Consider the following 17,122-nt stretch of genomic DNA (forward strand, 5'->3'; position numbering starts at 1 on the left):
CACAAACTAAGTTCCATTTGTTTGATGAATGATTTATATACAAAATACAGACTTACATGTGATTTACAGAACCAAAACTTCACCTTTGACTGTATTTAAATAGAGCAGATCTAGGATGCAGAATCAATGACAGCCTTTGTGTTTAGTCCTGTAACTCTGCATGAAGGTGTGAGTAATCACCATCACTCTGTCCCAGCTCTTCCATTATCAGGCTGGAAGGAGATGCTTTTGCTGTTATAAGGATGGGAGGTGAGCAGGAATTCCCTGTTTGCTTCTTCCTATCTGCTCCCTGGTACAGAACAGTGGGGTGAGTGCCATAAGCACAGAGGCAGTGTTGTGGCAGACACTCTGTGGGATGAGGCTGCTCACATTTTGTGCCATTTTCCCTGTTTTTGCCCAGGAGTACGTGGCCTACAGCCACACCGGCCGCATCATCCCGGCGATCTGGTTCCGCTACGACCTGAGTCCCATCACAGTGAAGTACACAGAGAGGAGACAGCCCCTCTACAGGTTTATCACTTCGGTGAGTGCCCCAGAGCCTCCTCCTCCCTCCCCTGCCTGCCTGTGTGTCTCTCCTGAGCCTTTCTTGTCCAGAGCAGTTGAGTTTGTGCCTCAGGGCGTTGTGACGTGGGGGAGATACAGCAGCACATCCCTGGGGAGGTGTGAGGTGACTGATTCTGACAGTTTGATTGAATAGCTGGGCACAGAAAGAGGGGAAGTTCACCTGTCCAGGCAGGATGGGCTCTATTGCAGCACGGCAGAAGCTTGGAAGTAAAGCTGATGTGGTGAGCAGGAAAACTGCAGTGAACTGCTCAGTAATGATGAGATCAAATGTGCAGAGAATCTGGGGTGGTTTGGATTGGAAAGAACCTTAAAGCTCATCCCATTCCACCCCCTGCCATGACCAGGGACACCTTCCACTGTCCCATGGTGCTCCAAGCTGTGTCCATCCTGGCCTTGGGCACTGCCAGGGATCCACAGCTGCTCTGGGCGCCCTGTCCAGGGCCTCCCCACCTTTTTCCACCCCAAAGTCATCCTGGTCTCACCTAGAGGGTTTTCCTTTGTTCAAGTGAAGGAAGGAGAACTGTTAGATGACACAGAGCTGCCTGTCCTTGCTATCTGCTGGCATTTGGGTGATATTTACAGTAAATAGGAAGAAAACTGCCAGTGGAGATTTTTACCAGCAGCCACTTCTCTCTTCTCCTACAAGAGACTGAATTTTTTTTTTTTTACACTGAGTTTTACTCGTGCTGCTGCTTGGCTTAATATGGGAATGCCAGTTCCAGGCATTTACTCCTGGGTAGAAGTGGAGAAGAGCTGCATTATCAAATTCCAGAGGTGTTTTCCTGACAAGTTATGTTTGGATCTGTCCAGAGAGCATCCTGCAGTCCTGATCTCAGCATCCAGAACAAAGCTGTGCTGGCCAAACTACTCATTATGCAAAGGGCTATTTAAAGATCCTCCAGAACTTTAAAAAAAAAAAAAAGTGTCTTCAGGGACTTGGCTTAAAAGTGAAGCTGCAGTGAGCTGTGCTAGTGAGGCATGGTGGAATGTGAAGCAGTTGATAAATTGGCTGGAGTGAAGACCTCAAATTCTGATTTTTAAACTGTTTGACTGTTTTAATTGGAAGTCGCATAAACAGTGTGACAGAGTTGCACTTCAAGATTTTGATTTTGCAGCTTCTGATAAACAGCAAGTTCCTTTCACTGAACTTTAGAGAGTGACCTCTGGAATACACAAATAACCAGATAAGGGGGCTTGAAATAAAACCTAGATGTCGTGGTGAAAGACTTCCTCTCCTTAGCACGTCTGCTTGGCTTCAGAACATAATCCTAAAAAAGGTCAAACAGCAGCATTTCATGACTTGGCATCTCATTCTGCCTCTGCTTCTTTCCCTAAAATTAAGATCCCAGAGGTTTCTTACACATCTAGTTGGGGGTGAAGGTGTGGAGGTGTTTCCATGGGAAATGATTTGATAGCTGGGATTATTCTTTAATTTTATTATCAGCATTGATTCACTGCTGATCTGCCATTATATGCCTATAAAAAGCATCTTTTTTGAAAGATGCCCTGTTTCTGAGTTGACATAAGGGACCACAGGAGAGAATTCCCTCCCTGGTTGCCACAGTGACATTTTTGGGTTTGTATCTCATTTGAATTTGTATCCAATAATCTCAGAAACTGAAATGTGTGTTTCCTACTGAGAATTCAAAACCAGAACAGTGGTTCTATTTCTGAAAAGATTGAAAGGTTGATTAATTTTCATTAAATAAGAATTTCAGTTTCTCCTCTTCCCCAAAAGAACAATCCTTTCCACACACCATATTCCTCACTGGCCCCAGGGTGAATTTTGCCCTGTTCTGTCTTTAAAGATAGCCAGGCACTTTCTGGCTGCTGGGCTGCTTAAGGAGAGTTTGCAGCTGATTTTTGGCTGCTTTTTTTGGTCTTGTAAATGGCTGTGGTGTCAGGCAGCACACTGGGGGCTGGAATGTCCTTCCTCTGGAGGATGAGGATGGTGCTGCTGCTGGCAGGGGCTGTGTCAGGACGTCACCCAGGTGTGACACACTCAGGTGTGGAGGCAGAGCCTTGTTCCAGGCTCTCAGTCTGGGCTGCCTGGCCCTGGGGAGCTGCTCTGGGTCTCCTCTGGGCCAGGATTGCTGCACAGCAGGGCAGCCTTGGCTCTGCAGCACAGCTTCCAGCCTTCCAGGAGGCACTGGGCAGCTTGGGAGGGGGAGCAGCCCTGCAGAGGATCAAACACCTCCAGCCCTGCCCTGTTTGCATGACATGAGCTGTTCTTTAGCCCCTTCCTGTATCTCCAGCGTGGCCTTTTGCATCACAGTTGCTCTGGAGACCAGTTAGTGATGGCCAGCACTGGGCTGAGGGCCAGCAGGGGTTGGGCTGGGGCTTGTGGAGTCACTGCCTGGCTGTGGAAAGCATCAGCTTGTTCTGGGCAGCAGCTGTTCAGCTGAAAAACCACCAGACAGGCTCTGGGACAGGGGCTCCTTCACTGCTTACTTGGGCTCCCCTGTGGCTCTCAGTAAATTTAAATTAGTCCTGGGGTGGGGGGTGATCCTGGGGACCTCAGAGAGGCTTTAGGGGGGTCAGTGCTGAGGAAAGGACACACTGAGGGGTGATCCCATGGGAGAGGGGTGTTCAGCAGAGAGCCAAAGGCATCTCCAGCTGCTGCCAGGGTTATCTGATGTTCCTTGTCACCCATGACTTTGCCCTCCAAAACTTCATCTCTGCCAAGAGCAGCATTCCAGCCCTGTAGCAGCATTCCCACATCCTCTGTCCCCATTCTAACTCGTGCCTGCTCCTTAGATCTCTGTGGTGTGAAGAATTATCCTCATTTTCTGCACCATGTGAGAGGTGCTTCCTGGGCAAAGGCTTTGCTTTAGCATCAGTTTCTGGTTCTTTTGACTTGTCATGCTTGAAAAAATTCAGTGCTAAAAAGGATTTTGCATTACTTGTGGGTCAGTGCTGCCACTGTCACTGTTCCATGAGTTTGCCAGGGATCCTGGGGTTAACCACAGACACTTGGCAGAGTGTTAAACACAGATTTTTTGCTTGTCAAACTGCACTGCTTAAAGTTAACTCATCTCTCATAAAGAAAAGCCATTCAAGACCTCCTGGTTGAGGTTATGGAGCAAGGGGAGAAGTTTCACTGCTGAAAATTCATGAGTTCCTATAAGTGGCCAAGCTGAAAGAAAGTTTTATCATGAGATCAGTGTAGGGGCTGGGAGGGGAGAGCAGGCAGAAAAGCAAAGTTCTGATGAAGCATTCATAATTGAAAGAATTTTTTTTTCCTGGTATGAGAGGACTCATCTGGCCTTTAGGTGTGAAAAAAAAATTGGACTGGAAATAATGGAAGGTGGGAACTGGAGCAGAGTGGTTGCAGGCAGAATAATTTTTTGCCAAGGGAGCTGGTCCTGACAGGTGTCACAGATTCAGTCCTGTGGCATTTTTATACCCAAGACCCTGTTCTGCAAGATGTGCTGAAAATCCCTGGGTGGGATTCTGCAGTTTACCTTACTAGGAATTGCCTGAGGATCCTACTGGTCCCCTATGACTTCAAAAGCAATTTTCAGACTTTTGGACATCCCAGAGGAGCTCAGTCATGTATCTGACACCTTTCTGTCACCTTGCTTGCAGCCTTGCCTCCTCCTGTGTATGCACTCCTGTTCAGGCATGAGCCTGCATCCCACTCTGCTGTGATCACCTGTTCCAGGTGATTCCCCATGCCCAGAGGATGAGGGACTATTCCACTTCTGTGGGATTCCACTCACTGCTGGGATTATTCCACTTCTGTGTCTCTTTCCCTTCATCCTTTCATGGCTGGGCCTGAGTCAGGCAGACCATGGAGCTAAAGGCAGATCACTCCCAATAATTTGTAATTAAATCTACAGAAGTGCTGATGGCTGCCTGTACGTATTAGAGCTGAGATGATGAAGGAGCACTGGTGCAGCTCCTGTGCTGAGCTGGAGCCCAGCACTGGTCACAAGGACTCCAAGCCCTTTTTTCGTCACCAGGACTCAAAGCTGTGTGTGCAGGAGGCCCTGAGCCAGTGCCAGGTGTGTGTGACTCATCCCCACTCAGCACTACACAGCTCTGCAGATGAATTTATATTTTTTTTTCTATTCCCCAGCCCCTTGTGCTGCTGCTCTGAAGTCAGATTTTCCTGCTGTGTGATGCAGGCTCTGGCTGTGGGATGGGGTTTGTGTTTGTGGTGTGACATCTGAAATAACCCAGCTCCATGGTGGGCATTTCCCCTGGGAACTCACCCTGTGTCCTGCCCTGAGGGGCCACAGGGGCAGGAGCTTTTTGTCCCCTAAAAATCCTGACTTTGCCTCAGGCTGGTGCTCTGGTTTTAGCAGCCTTGATCTGCTGGAATGCTGAGTGTCCTGCAAAAGCCACATTTCCTGCAGCTCCCTGTTTCACTGAGCTCACTAAATACCATCTCTTGGTTATAAATACCCCTGGAAAGGAGCTGTGGTTCTCACTGCCTTCGCCCACCATTAATGAGCTGTTTGTTCCTTCCCCTCAGTGCTGCTGCTGCTGCTCTTACATTATTTTTTTTGTCTCTGACTTTGCCCATGGGGTGCTGTGTGGGAGAAGAGACGTGCCAGGGTGGCACCAGTTCCCTTCTGGGCCAGCTGTGTTGCAGTTCTATAAGTTTTATAAAATTCTATTTTATCATAGAATTATTTAGGTTGGAAAAGACCTCCAGGGCCATGGAGTCCCAGCTGTGCCCCATCCCCACCTTGTCCCCAGCCCAGAGCTCTCAGTGCCACCTCCAGGAATTCCTTGGACACTCCAGGGATGGGGATCCAACCCTCCCTGGGCAGTTCCATCCCTGAGCTCCCTTTCCATGGGGAAATTCCTGCTGCTGCCCACCCTGAGCCTGAGGCTGTTCCCTCTCCTCCTGTCCCTGTTCCCTGGAGCAGATCCCAAATCCCCCTGGCTGTCCCCTCCTCTCAGGGAGTTGTTCAGAGCCAGAAATTCTCCCTGAGCCTCCTTTTCTCCTTCTGAGCCCTTTTCCAGCTCCCTCAGCCCCTTCCCAGCTCCAGCCCCTCCCTGTCCTTCCCAAACTGAGGGGACTGGGCACAGCACTCCCAGTGTGACCTCAGCAGTGCCAGCACAGGGGACAGTCCTTGCCCTGCTGCCACACTATTTTTGATACAAAAATATCTGAGTTATGCTCAAGACTGGCTTCATACAACCCACCTGGTGGGGAGGCAGAAGTCAAACACCACAGGAGGGGAAGAAAGTCCCAGGGTGCCAGCAGGGAGTGTGATAAACCACAGTGTACCCTAAAAATGTTACAGCCATGGTCTCATTACACAGCTCTAATTTCCTACCTCCCACATTTTTAACTGTGATGCTCTTTTAATTTGGGCTTTTACACTGTGTAGGATGAGCTGGTTCTGAGAATAACAACACCAGGTTGTGAGAAGGAGAGCAAGATATGGAGCTTATCTCCTGACAAAGGAAAAAGAGAATTTGTTATGAGCTAGGAGCTGAAGGAGAGAGTAATCCCAAAGCAGTGAGCCACTGGAGCAGGGAAATATTTTGTATTGTTGGTCTTCTCCAGCCTGATCAATTCTGTGATGCTGTTTCCACGAGGACTCTGGTTTGACAGAATACACAGAATATTTCTGTGGTTTTATAGCATTTGAGATGTGAAGTAGGCTAATCAGGAGATTAATTTTTTCCCTTACCTTGTTCTTAGAAGTAATTTTGTGTTTTAATTCAACCCAAGATCCACATCTTGTGTGGAAAACTCTGTCCCACAAAGAGTTAAGTTGGCTGCTGTCAGCAGCCCTTGTCATGGAAAGTGTTAGGCAGAGCTGTGCTGTCACTGGGAGCTGGGTTTCTCTCTTACTCACTGCCCTTCACGTGCTTTTTCAGTGTCTTTTGCCTGTTTGTAAACGATTATCTTGTGAAATGGGGAAAAGTCTGCAAGACTGTGGTGTTTCTAACAGAAAACAGCAGTAGGAAGATGTGAGCAACACAGAGCTTCTAGAAAGCTGAGTTAGGTGTTAGCCCAGAAAGGAGCAGTGTTCGTGCTTGGGAGCTGGGATTTGTGCTGGGCTCAGGCTGTGAGGAGTTCAGCACTAATTTATTCCACTCTAGGGAATGGTTTTTGTGAATGATCATCATGTAATTCCATCCCCAGTTCTTACTGTGCTTCCAAAAAATACCCCAGCAGCAGGATCCCTCCTCCAGCTTCAGCTGTGTAAAAGTTTCCCTCATTGATGACAAACCTGTCTCCTCTCTCTGTAATTCCAGATATGTGCCATCATTGGAGGAACATTTACTGTAGCTGGGATCCTGGACTCCTGCATTTTCACAGCATCAGAGGCCTGGAAGAAGATCCAGCTGGGCAAAATGCAGTAGCAGTGAAACTCTACCCTCGACTCCAAGGACAGGAGCAAAGATTGACAAATCTACCACTACCTGTTTTGTCTTTATTTTCTATTTGATTGAATCAATATGTTTTTCTCTAATCAGGCAGTTCAGTGAAGATGTCTTCAACAAATCAAAGAAATCTCCATGCATTTCAGAGCTCTGAGAGGGAAAAATCAGTGGAATCAGGGTGTGGATTTTGATTCCCTCCTCCCAGAAAGAGAGGTTGAAATGCCATGTCAGATCTAAGTAAGGGTGGCAGTCTGTCCTCTGGGAGGTTCCTATGGCAGTGTACAAGCTAGGGAGTAGATGGCAAAGAGCTGAACTGTCCTGTGGCACTTTTTGGAGTTCTGTAGGATTTGCATGATCAGACAATCGACTTTTGTATAGGGCAAAATTACACATGAGGAAGAAATTCCACCCGTGGTGCCAAAAAGGTGATGTATCTGTTGGTGAGGAATGGAAAGTGTTAGTCCCCACAGCAAACCTAAGAGACAGAGGGCAGAAATAACATGTCAAGAAATGTTTTGTGCTTCTGTTGAAAGCTCAGTTGTTGAGATACAACCTTTCTAAAGAAGTGAAAAAAGGAGAAGAGGAAGCCTTCCCCAGCTACCTTTACCTGGGCAATCTGTGAGCCCAGCAGTGGAGGGCATTTCTTTTACTCTGGATGTAAAAGTGGTTTCATTTCTTCCCACTAACTGAATATCCAGTCTTTTGTTTACAGGTGGCATGAAGTAAAAACCAAACTGAGCAACACAGTTTTATGTGGCCTTTGCTTTGAAAGGGAATAGTTGTCTTTACAGCATTAGCTTTTATTTCTTCTGTTTCTAAACACAGACCACCCAAAAGTCTGGATTCTGCACTTCTGCTTTATTGTTATTGTTGTTGTTTTTTCTTTGAAAAGAGGTTTTATATTCTCTGTTCTCAGAAAAATGGTGCAGCCTTCTGGGTGGATGAGCACAGCTTCCTCTCTTGCTTTGTGTGTGTATATTCAATACACCTGTCAAACACAGGAATTCTGACTTTTCAGGATTTAAGGTGCCTCCCTTTTCCTTTAAAACTCAGTCAGGCATCTTTTCTGAGCCCTGGACTGACACTGTTCTCCCACAGGTACACAGGGCAGCATTCCCATGGGCTGACCCTTGCTGGGAGTTCTGTTTGATCCCTTAAAATGGTACCTGAGCTTCCCTGCCCATTCCTTCAAGCCTTGCCTTCTGGAGCCTCCAAAGACACGGAGGTGTGAGGGGAAAACCCCTGCCAGGGGTGTCTTGCATGTCATGGTGTCATGAAATGAGACCAAATGTCCATCAGTGCATTTTCCAGAGCCTCATCAATTGTTCCTTGAGTAGTGACAGTCTCCACATGCCTTGGGAATGCCTGAGCTGAGGATACACAAATTTTAAGTCTTTCAGGATGGATTTTAAAAAAAAAATTATAAAATTCTTGAAGTCAGTGCTGTAAATTCTAAGATGGGTGCAGGTTTCTCTTGGATGATATCCATTGCCTTTTCCTGGAGGCAAAATATCCAAACTTTATGCTGTGATGATATGAATAGTTGAATATTCAGTGTTATTGTTAGAGTCAGATGCATTTCAAAAGAATTCCTGATTGTCTGTTGAAATTGTCCCATTGCTTTGGAAGCAGGGAAAGTGTAGCCAGTTTTATCCACCCACTAAAAAGCAGCAGCCAGCTGCTCTCCCCCTGCCATGCTCTGCCCTGTTGTGACTTGGGACAGCGTTGGAATTTTTCCCTGTTCTTACTCTGGACTGATTGCTCTTAATTTTAGGTGTAAACTGGATTGTGTAACTTCCTGTACCCATTCATGTATGGATAGATTTTTTTTACTTCATTTTTTCCCCCATTTTACAAAAATGAACTTGAAAATTAGATGCTTGTGTTCATTTGGGGTGTGTGTCTGTGCCTGTGAGTGGATCCCTCTGATGTGGGATTTTCCATAACAATTGCTTCTCCTGCTGGCTGAAGGATTTCCTCTAATCCACTGTGAAATTCACAGCTAAAATATCCTCATTTTTCCTTTTGGATTTAGTGAGTCTTTGCTGACAGCTTGGGAACAGTGGATTACTACAATGAGATTTTTAATATTGTAGCATCTTCCTTAAACTGAGATTTATTTAGTGCATCCTTCTCCTGAGCTGAGCAAGGGGAGATCTTTGCAGTACAGTTCATTTTCTGAAATGTCTCCTCTGGTGCAATTTCTTTGGCACAAAGGTGATTGCAGATTCTTTGTGTTCCCTGGTGTGTTATTCCCATCCTTCTGCCCATTCCCTGTCTGTATGAAACTTCCTCCTGTGCAGTCCAGGCCAGTTCTCTAAACCAGAGCAGTGAAATTGGTTTGTTTGGGTTGTTTTTTGGTTTTTTTTTTCCTTTGGAAATAACACACTTCAGCATGCCTGTTCTCTCTGCCAAAATATCCCCTGCAATAAGTTAATAAATCACTTTTATTTTCTTCTTTTTTTTTTTTTTTTTTTTCTTTTTTTGCAAGATGTGGAAACCAAATTGTACTCAAGTTCTGGCAGGAGAAACAATCTGTACCTTGGTTCTCTGAACCAGTCTAAGCCTTTGAGTGCTGCCCAGCCCAGGCCACCTTCTGGTGTTGGAAGTTGTGGTGAGCTTGTCCTTTTGTCCTTCAGGCATGGCTGAAGGTCACACCATGGAAATGCTTTGTGTGTTTGCAGAAGAATCTGCTCTTCATCTCTCCAGATGTGAAAGCAAGGCAGTTACTGCCTGTGCACCCATGAGATTTCACTTTTATTCTTAATTTTCCAATGACAAAATGAGCTTAGTCGTGCTTTTAAACATCCTTGCAAACAAAAGAATTTCGAGTCAGAGCAGAAGGAAACCCTCAGTTTTAGGGTTCTGACTTTGTCCTTTCAGTGTTTTGATAGAAGTTTCCAAGGAAGACATCCCTGTAGGAAATATTTAAAACTCCCATTTTAAATTATTCCCTGTAATTCCAGACTCCACCCTACGGTGAGAACTTGAGGCATAGGATGCTTTGCAGTGGTGGAGTTAAAAACTTCTAGCTTTAGGGAAAGTTATTAGCTGTATTCTAGGCAGTATCTGGACTGCTGAAGAAGATTTTTAAAAGAAAACAAAATGGAAATGGGGTACAAACATCCAGGAGAGATGTGAATGTTTGATCTGATCTCTCCAATACTTGCATTTATGTGCGCTGTAAAAACGAGATCTGCAATGTGGGTGGCCCTGTCTGCCACCAATGCCTGGATATTTCTCATGTAATGTTCTTTCTCTGTGTGACACACGGGCAGTTGGGGCTGGGGATGGCTGGGATGAGTCTCTGCTTTCCAAGAGTTGTTGGAATTTGCAGTTTGGGATGTCAGAGAGGGGCAGGGAGGAGGAGCAGCCCTGCTGTGTCTGGTACAGCAATGTTTAAAGCACAAGTCTTTTACATTTCTACAGTGGAGACTGTTAAAGGAGTTCTGGCATTTGTCTTTTTTAATTTGCAACCTTATGTTAATAAACTATTAGCCTTTTTAGTTCCATAATTAAAAATAAAACTCTTACATGTTTCGATTGGCTTCTTGCTGTGCTGTTGCAAAATCAGTCTAAAGGGGCTTTTATTCTTTGGTTTTTAATTGTGATTTCAGTGAGCTGAGCGTTATCACACAGTGAAATCACTGGGAGCCAGGTCACTGTGGTGAAAGTTAGCACGAGGCTCTTTTGTAATCAGCCCTGAGTCATGTCTGGACATTGAGTGCTGGGTTTTGTACAGCACCAAGTGTCCCACCCTCCCTTTTTGTAAGGAAAGGTGAGGATTGTGCTTGGGACTTGCTGGGTTTGGCTTTCACTGTGCTGCTTGGTGTATGAAATAATCCCATTTTTGTCCCCCTCCTCCTTTAATGTCCACTTAGGCTTGCTTCATAACTATTCAGAAATAAGTGTCTGAGGCAATTATTAATCAGTAAAGGGTTACACCACAGTGAGTTTCAGCTCAAGATATCTGCACCATCTTAAGAAACCAATTCCCTTTATGTTGGTGTGGGCTGTACAAGATCTTTGTGCAGGAAGAGATCTGCCTGTTCAGTGGCTGGAACTCACATTTCCACCAGTGATGGGGTGCTGCTGAAAGTCCTGACTCAATAAATGATAAGTAAAAGCTCTGGGGAAGGTGTTTGTCCAAATCCCAGCCTGCTGCAACTCCCAAACTTTCCCAGCCTATCTTTATAAAAAACCCAACCCAAACCAAATCAAGCTGTCTCTCAGCCAATTAATTGTTTAATTACTACCAATTTTCATTGAGAATAAATTAATCTGGGTCCTGAAAATATCTACTAGGACAGCATCTACCTGAAGTGGAAGTGGTTTGTACAGGTGAGCTGGGTTATGGGGGCAGGGATACAGGTGACAGTGACACAGGTGCCGGGACATGGGACATGTCCCCTGGGGCTGGGGGACATGGGGGTGGTGTCACTGGTGTCCCCTGGGGCTGGGGACATGGGGGTGGTGTCACTGGTGTCCCTTTGGGATGAGGGACATGGGAGCAATGCCACTAATGTCCCTTGGGGCTGGGGGACATGGGACTGGTGTCACTGGTGTCCCTTTGGGATGAAGGACATGGGAGTGGCGTCACTGGTGTCCCTTTGGGATGAGGGACATGGGAGCAATGCCACTAATGACCCTTGGGGCTGAGGGGCATGGGAATGGTGTCACTGTGTCACTGGTGTCCCTTGGGAGCGGTGTCCCGCTCTGTCCCCGCTCTGTCCCCGCTCTGTCCCCGCTCTATCCCCGCTCTGTCCCCGCTCTGTCCCCGCTCTATCCCCGCTCTGTCCCGGTTCTATCCCCGCTCTATCCCCGCTCTGTCCCGGTTCTATCCCCGCTCTGTCCCCGCTCTATCCCCGCTCTGTCCCGGTTCTATCCCCGCTCTGTCCCGGTTCTATCCCCGCTCTCTCCCCGCTCTGTCCCGGTTCTATCCCCACTCTGTCCCCGCTCTATCCCCGCTCTGTCCCGGTTCTCTCCCCGCTCTGTCCCCGCTCTGTCCCGGTTCTATCCCCGCTCTCTCCCCGCTCTGTCCCGGTTCTATCCCCGCTCTGTCCCCGCTCTATCCCCGCTCTATCCCCACTCTGTCCCGGTTCTATCCCCGCTCTGTCCCGGTTCTATCCCCGCTCTCTCTCCGCACTGTCCCGGTTCTATCCCCGCTCTCTCTCCGCACTGTCCCGGTTCTATCCCCGCTCTGTCCCGGTTCTCTATCCCCGCTCTCTCCCCGCTGCAGCGCTGCCCTCCGCCCGCCAGGGGTCGCGGCTCTGCGGGAGCGGCGGTGCAGCCGGAAGCGGAAGCAGAAGCGCTGCCGGCTCCTCTTCCGGGCGGGCGGCGCAGCGGCGGCAGCGGGTGAGGCGCCGGGAGCCGCCATCCGGTTCCATCCGGGACCATCCGGGGCCATCCGGGCCATCTCCGGCCGGCGGGGGCTCTGCGAGGCAGCGGGAGGGGCTCGGGTGGCCGGGGACCCGCCCGGAGCTGCGGGACGGGGAGATCTCGGGCCGCGGGGGGAGCTCGGCCTCCTTCAGTCTGTGTTGACTTAACGCAGCCCAGCCCGCGTGGAAAGCGCCAGTGTGTGCACTTTAGAGTCGGGGAGTTGAGCAAAAACAGCCTTTAATTTAATTTATGCTTGGTTTAATTTATTCTTTGCTATCAGCATCAGTGGTGTTCTGACAGGCAGTTATTAAAATTTAGGAGAAGCCAGAAGATTTGCAGATGTACTATCTATACGCAGTGGTGAGGAGTGTTATTGGAGGTGCTGGAGTGGTGCGACTTCTCTCTGCCAGCCCAAAATAGACATTTTTATAAATGGATATAAACAAGAGCAGCGTGACTGCGGGGCAGGATCCGAGTGTCCTGAGTGCTGAGAACGGACAGCTTTGGGTTGGAAGAACGATCTGATGTGTGTCAATCACTGCCAGGCAGGGAAGAGGCTTCAGCCTTACTTGGAGCCCGGGATATCAGGGTTTGTTGATTAAAAAGAATTGAAATTGCTTTTTTGCCGCGGCAAACTCTGTGGGCGTGGATGATGGAGTGTGCTGTGAGCACCCCTCCAACTTGTTGGATTTTTTTTTTGTGTGCAGCCAAAATGAAGTTCAACCCCTTTGTGACCTCGGACCGCAGCAAGAACCGCAAAAGGCATTTCAATGCCCCCTCCCACATCCGCAGGAAAATCATGTCCTCGCCCCTGTCCAAGGAGCTGCGGCAGAAGTACAACGTGCGCTCCATGCCCATCCGCAAGGACGACGAGGTGCAGGTACTGCCCTGGTTCTGTGCTGCTCTGGCACACCTCCGCTTCTCCCTGGGCACTTTCCAGCAGGAATTTCTCCGTGGAAAGTCATTGGACCTGCCCTGGGAGGTTTGGAGTGCCCATCCCTGGAGGTGTCTGAGCAGTGATTGGATGTGGCAGTCAGTGCTCAGGGGTGGGTCATAATTTGGGTTTGATGATCTTGGAAGTGTTTTCCAAGCCAGCTAGTTCTGGGATGCTGTTTTCATCCCTTTGCAGCCTGTGCAAAAGGGAGGCATGAGACAAACTCATATTGGTGCTGGAGCTTTGCCCTCAGCATGGCAGAAATAATCTAAGTTAATCAAGTCATGCCTTGGGATGTTAAGTGTTCCTTAAATTTATTTCAGTGACAGGGATAACATGAGAAACACAAATGTGCTCGCAAGTCTGCTGCACTTTATTGATTGTTGTGCTAAATTTAAAACTTTAAACAAAAAAGCACAAAGCAAGTAGCCATTCTTTTTTATAGACTGTTTGCTACCTGTGTTATTTGAAAGATTGGATTAGAAATGAGCCCAAGCTAAGCGGCTTTTTTATATAAAACACAATGATTGGTGAAAAATTAGGGTAAAAACTTAAAAATTGAAACCTGACTGCAAAGCTACAGAGCTCCATTGTATGTTCCATGTTATTCATGCTGAAATTGTCAGGTCAGTGGTGGCTTTGGGCTGTGTGTGCACGGAGCAGAGCTGGGGTTTCATCCTGGGGAACTCACTGATGGTTGGTAGGATGGGGTGGCTGTTCAGGGGTGCTCTGGGGCGTGGCTCAGTGTGCTGGCTCTGTGCAGGTGGTGCGAGGACACTACAAGGGGCAGCAGATCGGGAAGGTGGTGCAGGTGTACAGGAAGAAATACGTGATCTACATCGAGCGCGTGCAGCGGGAGAAGGCCAACGGCACCACCGTGCACGTGGGCATCCACCCCAGCAAGGTACAGGGCACTGGGGGCTGGCAGCTGCCAGCAGGGCTGGGGGCACTCTGGGATTGGGTAGGACCTGTTACCAAGTGGTGGGAATGCACCTGGATGAGAGCAACCCCTGGGATTAGCAGGTGGAGCAGCCCTGGGAGAAGGATCTGGGGGTGCTGGTGGCCAAGAGCTGCACCTGCCTTGGCCCCTAGGAGCCCCCCATGCCCTGGGCTGATCCCCAGTGGGCAGCAGGAAAGGGGCTGGGATTGTGTCCCTGTGTCCCTGTGCTCAGGTGAGAGCCCTGCAGAGCTGCCCCAGCACAGCACAGCGAGGAGCTGGAGCTGTGGAGAGAGCCCAGGGGAGGCTCCAGGATGGGCAGAGGGATGGAGCAGCTCTGCTGGGAGAGCTGGGATTGTTCACCTGCACAGGAGAAGCTTTGGGGTGACACAATTGTGGCCTTGCAGGGCCTGAAGGAGCTGCAGGAGAGATGGAGAAAGACATTACAAGGAATGAAGTGACAGGACAAGGGGGAATGGCTTCAGCTGACAGAGTAGGGTTAGATGGGATGTTCCCTGGCACAGGTGCCCAGAGAAGCTGTGGCTGCCCCTGGATCCGTGGAAGTGCCCAGGGCCAGGTTGGACAGGGCTTGGAGCCACTTGGGATAGTGAAAGCTGTCCTTGCCCAGAACAAGATGATATTTAGGTTCCCTCTAACCCAAACCATTCTGGTATAAGGCATAAGGAGTGGAGATGCTGCCTCAGGGAAATACTAGGGTGTTATGAGCAGAGATGTGAGTTGAAACCAAGAACTCCTCTCTGTAGAAAGCCACTAGAGGCTTTGGAATCTTGCTAAAACACTTCTTTGAAGAGATTGATGTTTTCAGAGCACAAAATGGATCACTTAAAACAATCCTTTGTCTTTGCTATGTGACCCTTGCACTGGATGAGGAGGGTGGATGTTGGATAGGCTTAAAGAGATGCTCAGAATTGTGATTGTTCTTGCAGGCAGTTGTGACATAAATACTTCTGAATTTGGGTTTAGCCTGAGGTATTTAGAGCTGGTATTTAGGCAAAGTCTGTTTAGATCATAACAGGAAACATTTCAAACTAAACACAAAATCTTGCCAAAACCTGGTTTGAAGCAGATGAGTTCAGTCTGCTTCAGCCTTGCCATGTGGGCACAAAGATGGAAGTGTTGGTGGAAAAAATCCAGTTGTAACAGGTTTTCTGGTGTAAATGGTTGGTGTGTTCAGCAGAGGGAGGGCAGAATTATTCCAAAACATCATGACTTGTGTGCAGCAACAACATCTGACTGACAAGGTGACATTGTGGTGGAGCCAGTGCATGTATCTCTGTAGTGAACAGCAGGGAGAGAAACTGAATTTTCTGCTGGTTCTTCACTCTGTGAAGATTTTCATTCATTGGGAACTAGAATAAATATTTGCATAAAGATTCTGGGTATTAATGCAGAGAGCAGAGGAATGTTTTGTTACAGAATGTTTTGCTGTGTGAACAGTTTGTACCTCTCCTGGGCAAAGAGGTGGGAATTACAGTTAAGAGAGACCTAAATGCACAAGGAATTAAGGAGAAAGTGTGCTTAGAAGGGATTTCTAGGATTTGAGTTCCTTCAATTTTCCAAGTAGTGCTTTCAAGTAAGACCAACAGAGCAGTTTCTTTGCCAGTTTGAGGAGGCAGGAACAGAAATTGTTGGATAAATTCTTCCCTGGAAGGGTGGTGAGGCAAAAGGTGCTGGAGAAGCTGTGGCTGCCCCATCCCTGGTGTCCAAGGCCAGCTTTGGTGGTGGGATCAGCTCTGTGCTTCAGGTGGATTTGGCATTGCTTGCTGCCCTTCCTCTGGCCAGGAGCCCTGAATTCCTTGTTGTCCCCAGGTGGTGATCACCAGGCTAAAGCTGGACAAGGACCGCAAGAAGATCTTGGAGCGCAAGGCCAAGTCCCGCCAGGTGGGCAAGGAGAAGGGCAAGTACAAGGAGGAGACCATCGAGAAGATGCAAGAATAGATCCTTTCCTGATTGACACCATTAAAAAAACTGCCAAAATTCAGCCTGTTGTATGTCTTCTTTCAAAAATATGGATGTGTCCTGCTCAGCATTTAAATATTCCTTCTTGTGTTTTGACTTTGTAAAAGATACACTAAATTAAAAAGCTGTTTTTACTATATATCTTTTACCTAATTTTACTGTTAAGAAAAAGTTTTTTCCTGTAAAGAAATGTTTCAACCAACCTAAAAGAGCAGTGTAATCCTGAAACATTCATCTTCATAGTCATTATATTTGTCTCTTCACTAGATAGTCCTTTTTTTTTTATATTAATGTGTTAATTCTGTGCACTGTATATATAATTAATATTAATTATATTACAGAGCTTGAGGACAGAGGGGTGCTGACAAGGCAGAGCTGACTGGTTTGGGAACGGATGGGGTGAAGCAGTCTGTGCTGTTGGTGGTGCTATTTTGGATGAATTTTCTGACAGGAAATCTTCCCTGGCATTTTGTACCTCCATAATTGAGAGCTGCTGCAGCTATTGAAAACAGCTCTGCAGTTAAATGACTTTACTGGCTCAGTGAATGGCCCTCTAATTGCTGGTACAGAGGAAAAGAAATTCATCTGCTTGAGCAACATTGGAATCAAAAAAAGAGGATGCTGGCAATTGAGGAAAATTGCATTTTAGAAGCCATTCATCGGCCTGACAGTGAAGCTGTGTTTGCTGAGTGGGTTTCTCTCAAGGTTTTGTCCCTCCAGCTCGTGCTGCTTGATGTGAAATTTCTTCACCTTGAGTGGGTGTTTGAGGAATTTCGTGAGGTTTGTTCATTACCAGGACTTTTCCAGGCACGGAGCTGCTGTGTAGGATCGTGTCCCACGTCCCCAATTCCCTGGGGAGCTGAGTGCCAGCTCTTACCCGGCAGGAGCTTCGTGTCCTCTGACCGGGCAGCCTTTATGGGATGGGGATGAGAGGCGGGCAGGGCCGGTGATCCCATGTCAGCTCCGATCCCATC

At 47.8% G+C, this 17,122-nt stretch overlaps 2 protein-coding genes across 2 annotated transcripts in view; both read left to right on the top strand.

Annotated features, from left to right (window-relative positions):
- Positions 1-10,459, top strand: part of ERGIC1 (endoplasmic reticulum-golgi intermediate compartment 1) — a 56,911-nt gene extending 46,452 nt beyond the window's left edge. The window contains exons 9-10 of the mRNA XM_056502648.1: positions 401-523; positions 6,790-10,459. Of these exons, the coding sequence (XP_056358623.1) occupies positions 401-523; positions 6,790-6,897 (231 nt within the window). The 3' untranslated portion in view covers positions 6,898-10,459. The remainder of the gene's footprint in view (positions 1-400; positions 524-6,789) is intronic.
- Positions 10,460-11,966: 1,507 nt separating this feature from the next.
- RPL26L1 (ribosomal protein L26 like 1) lies at positions 11,967-16,170 on the top strand. The gene is made up of 4 exons (XM_056502655.1): positions 11,967-12,273; positions 13,005-13,177; positions 13,995-14,135; positions 15,999-16,170. Exons 2-4 carry the CDS (start codon positions 13,010-13,012, stop codon positions 16,125-16,127), a joined length of 438 nt encoding a protein of 145 aa, XP_056358630.1. The 5' UTR covers positions 11,967-12,273; positions 13,005-13,009; the 3' UTR covers positions 16,128-16,170.
- Positions 16,171-17,122: the final 952 nt, after the last annotated feature.

The sequence above is a fragment of the Oenanthe melanoleuca genome, chromosome 13, assembly GCF_029582105.1.
Source record: "Oenanthe melanoleuca isolate GR-GAL-2019-014 chromosome 13, OMel1.0, whole genome shotgun sequence".
Taxonomy (NCBI): Eukaryota; Metazoa; Chordata; class Aves; order Passeriformes; family Muscicapidae; genus Oenanthe; species Oenanthe melanoleuca.

Bases quoted from the DNA above. Each gene is read 5' to 3' on its own strand.
- RPL26L1 (XM_056502655.1), top strand. From the start codon at position 13,010: ATGAAGTTCAACCCCTTTGTGACCTCGGACCGCAGCAAGAACCGCAAA. The intron at 13,178-13,994 runs GTACTGCCCTGG...GGCTCTGTGCAG, and splicing joins GCAAGGACGACGAGGTGCAG to GTGGTGCGAGGACACTACAA. The intron at 14,136-15,998 runs GTACAGGGCACT...TGTTGTCCCCAG, and splicing joins TGGGCATCCACCCCAGCAAG to GTGGTGATCACCAGGCTAAA.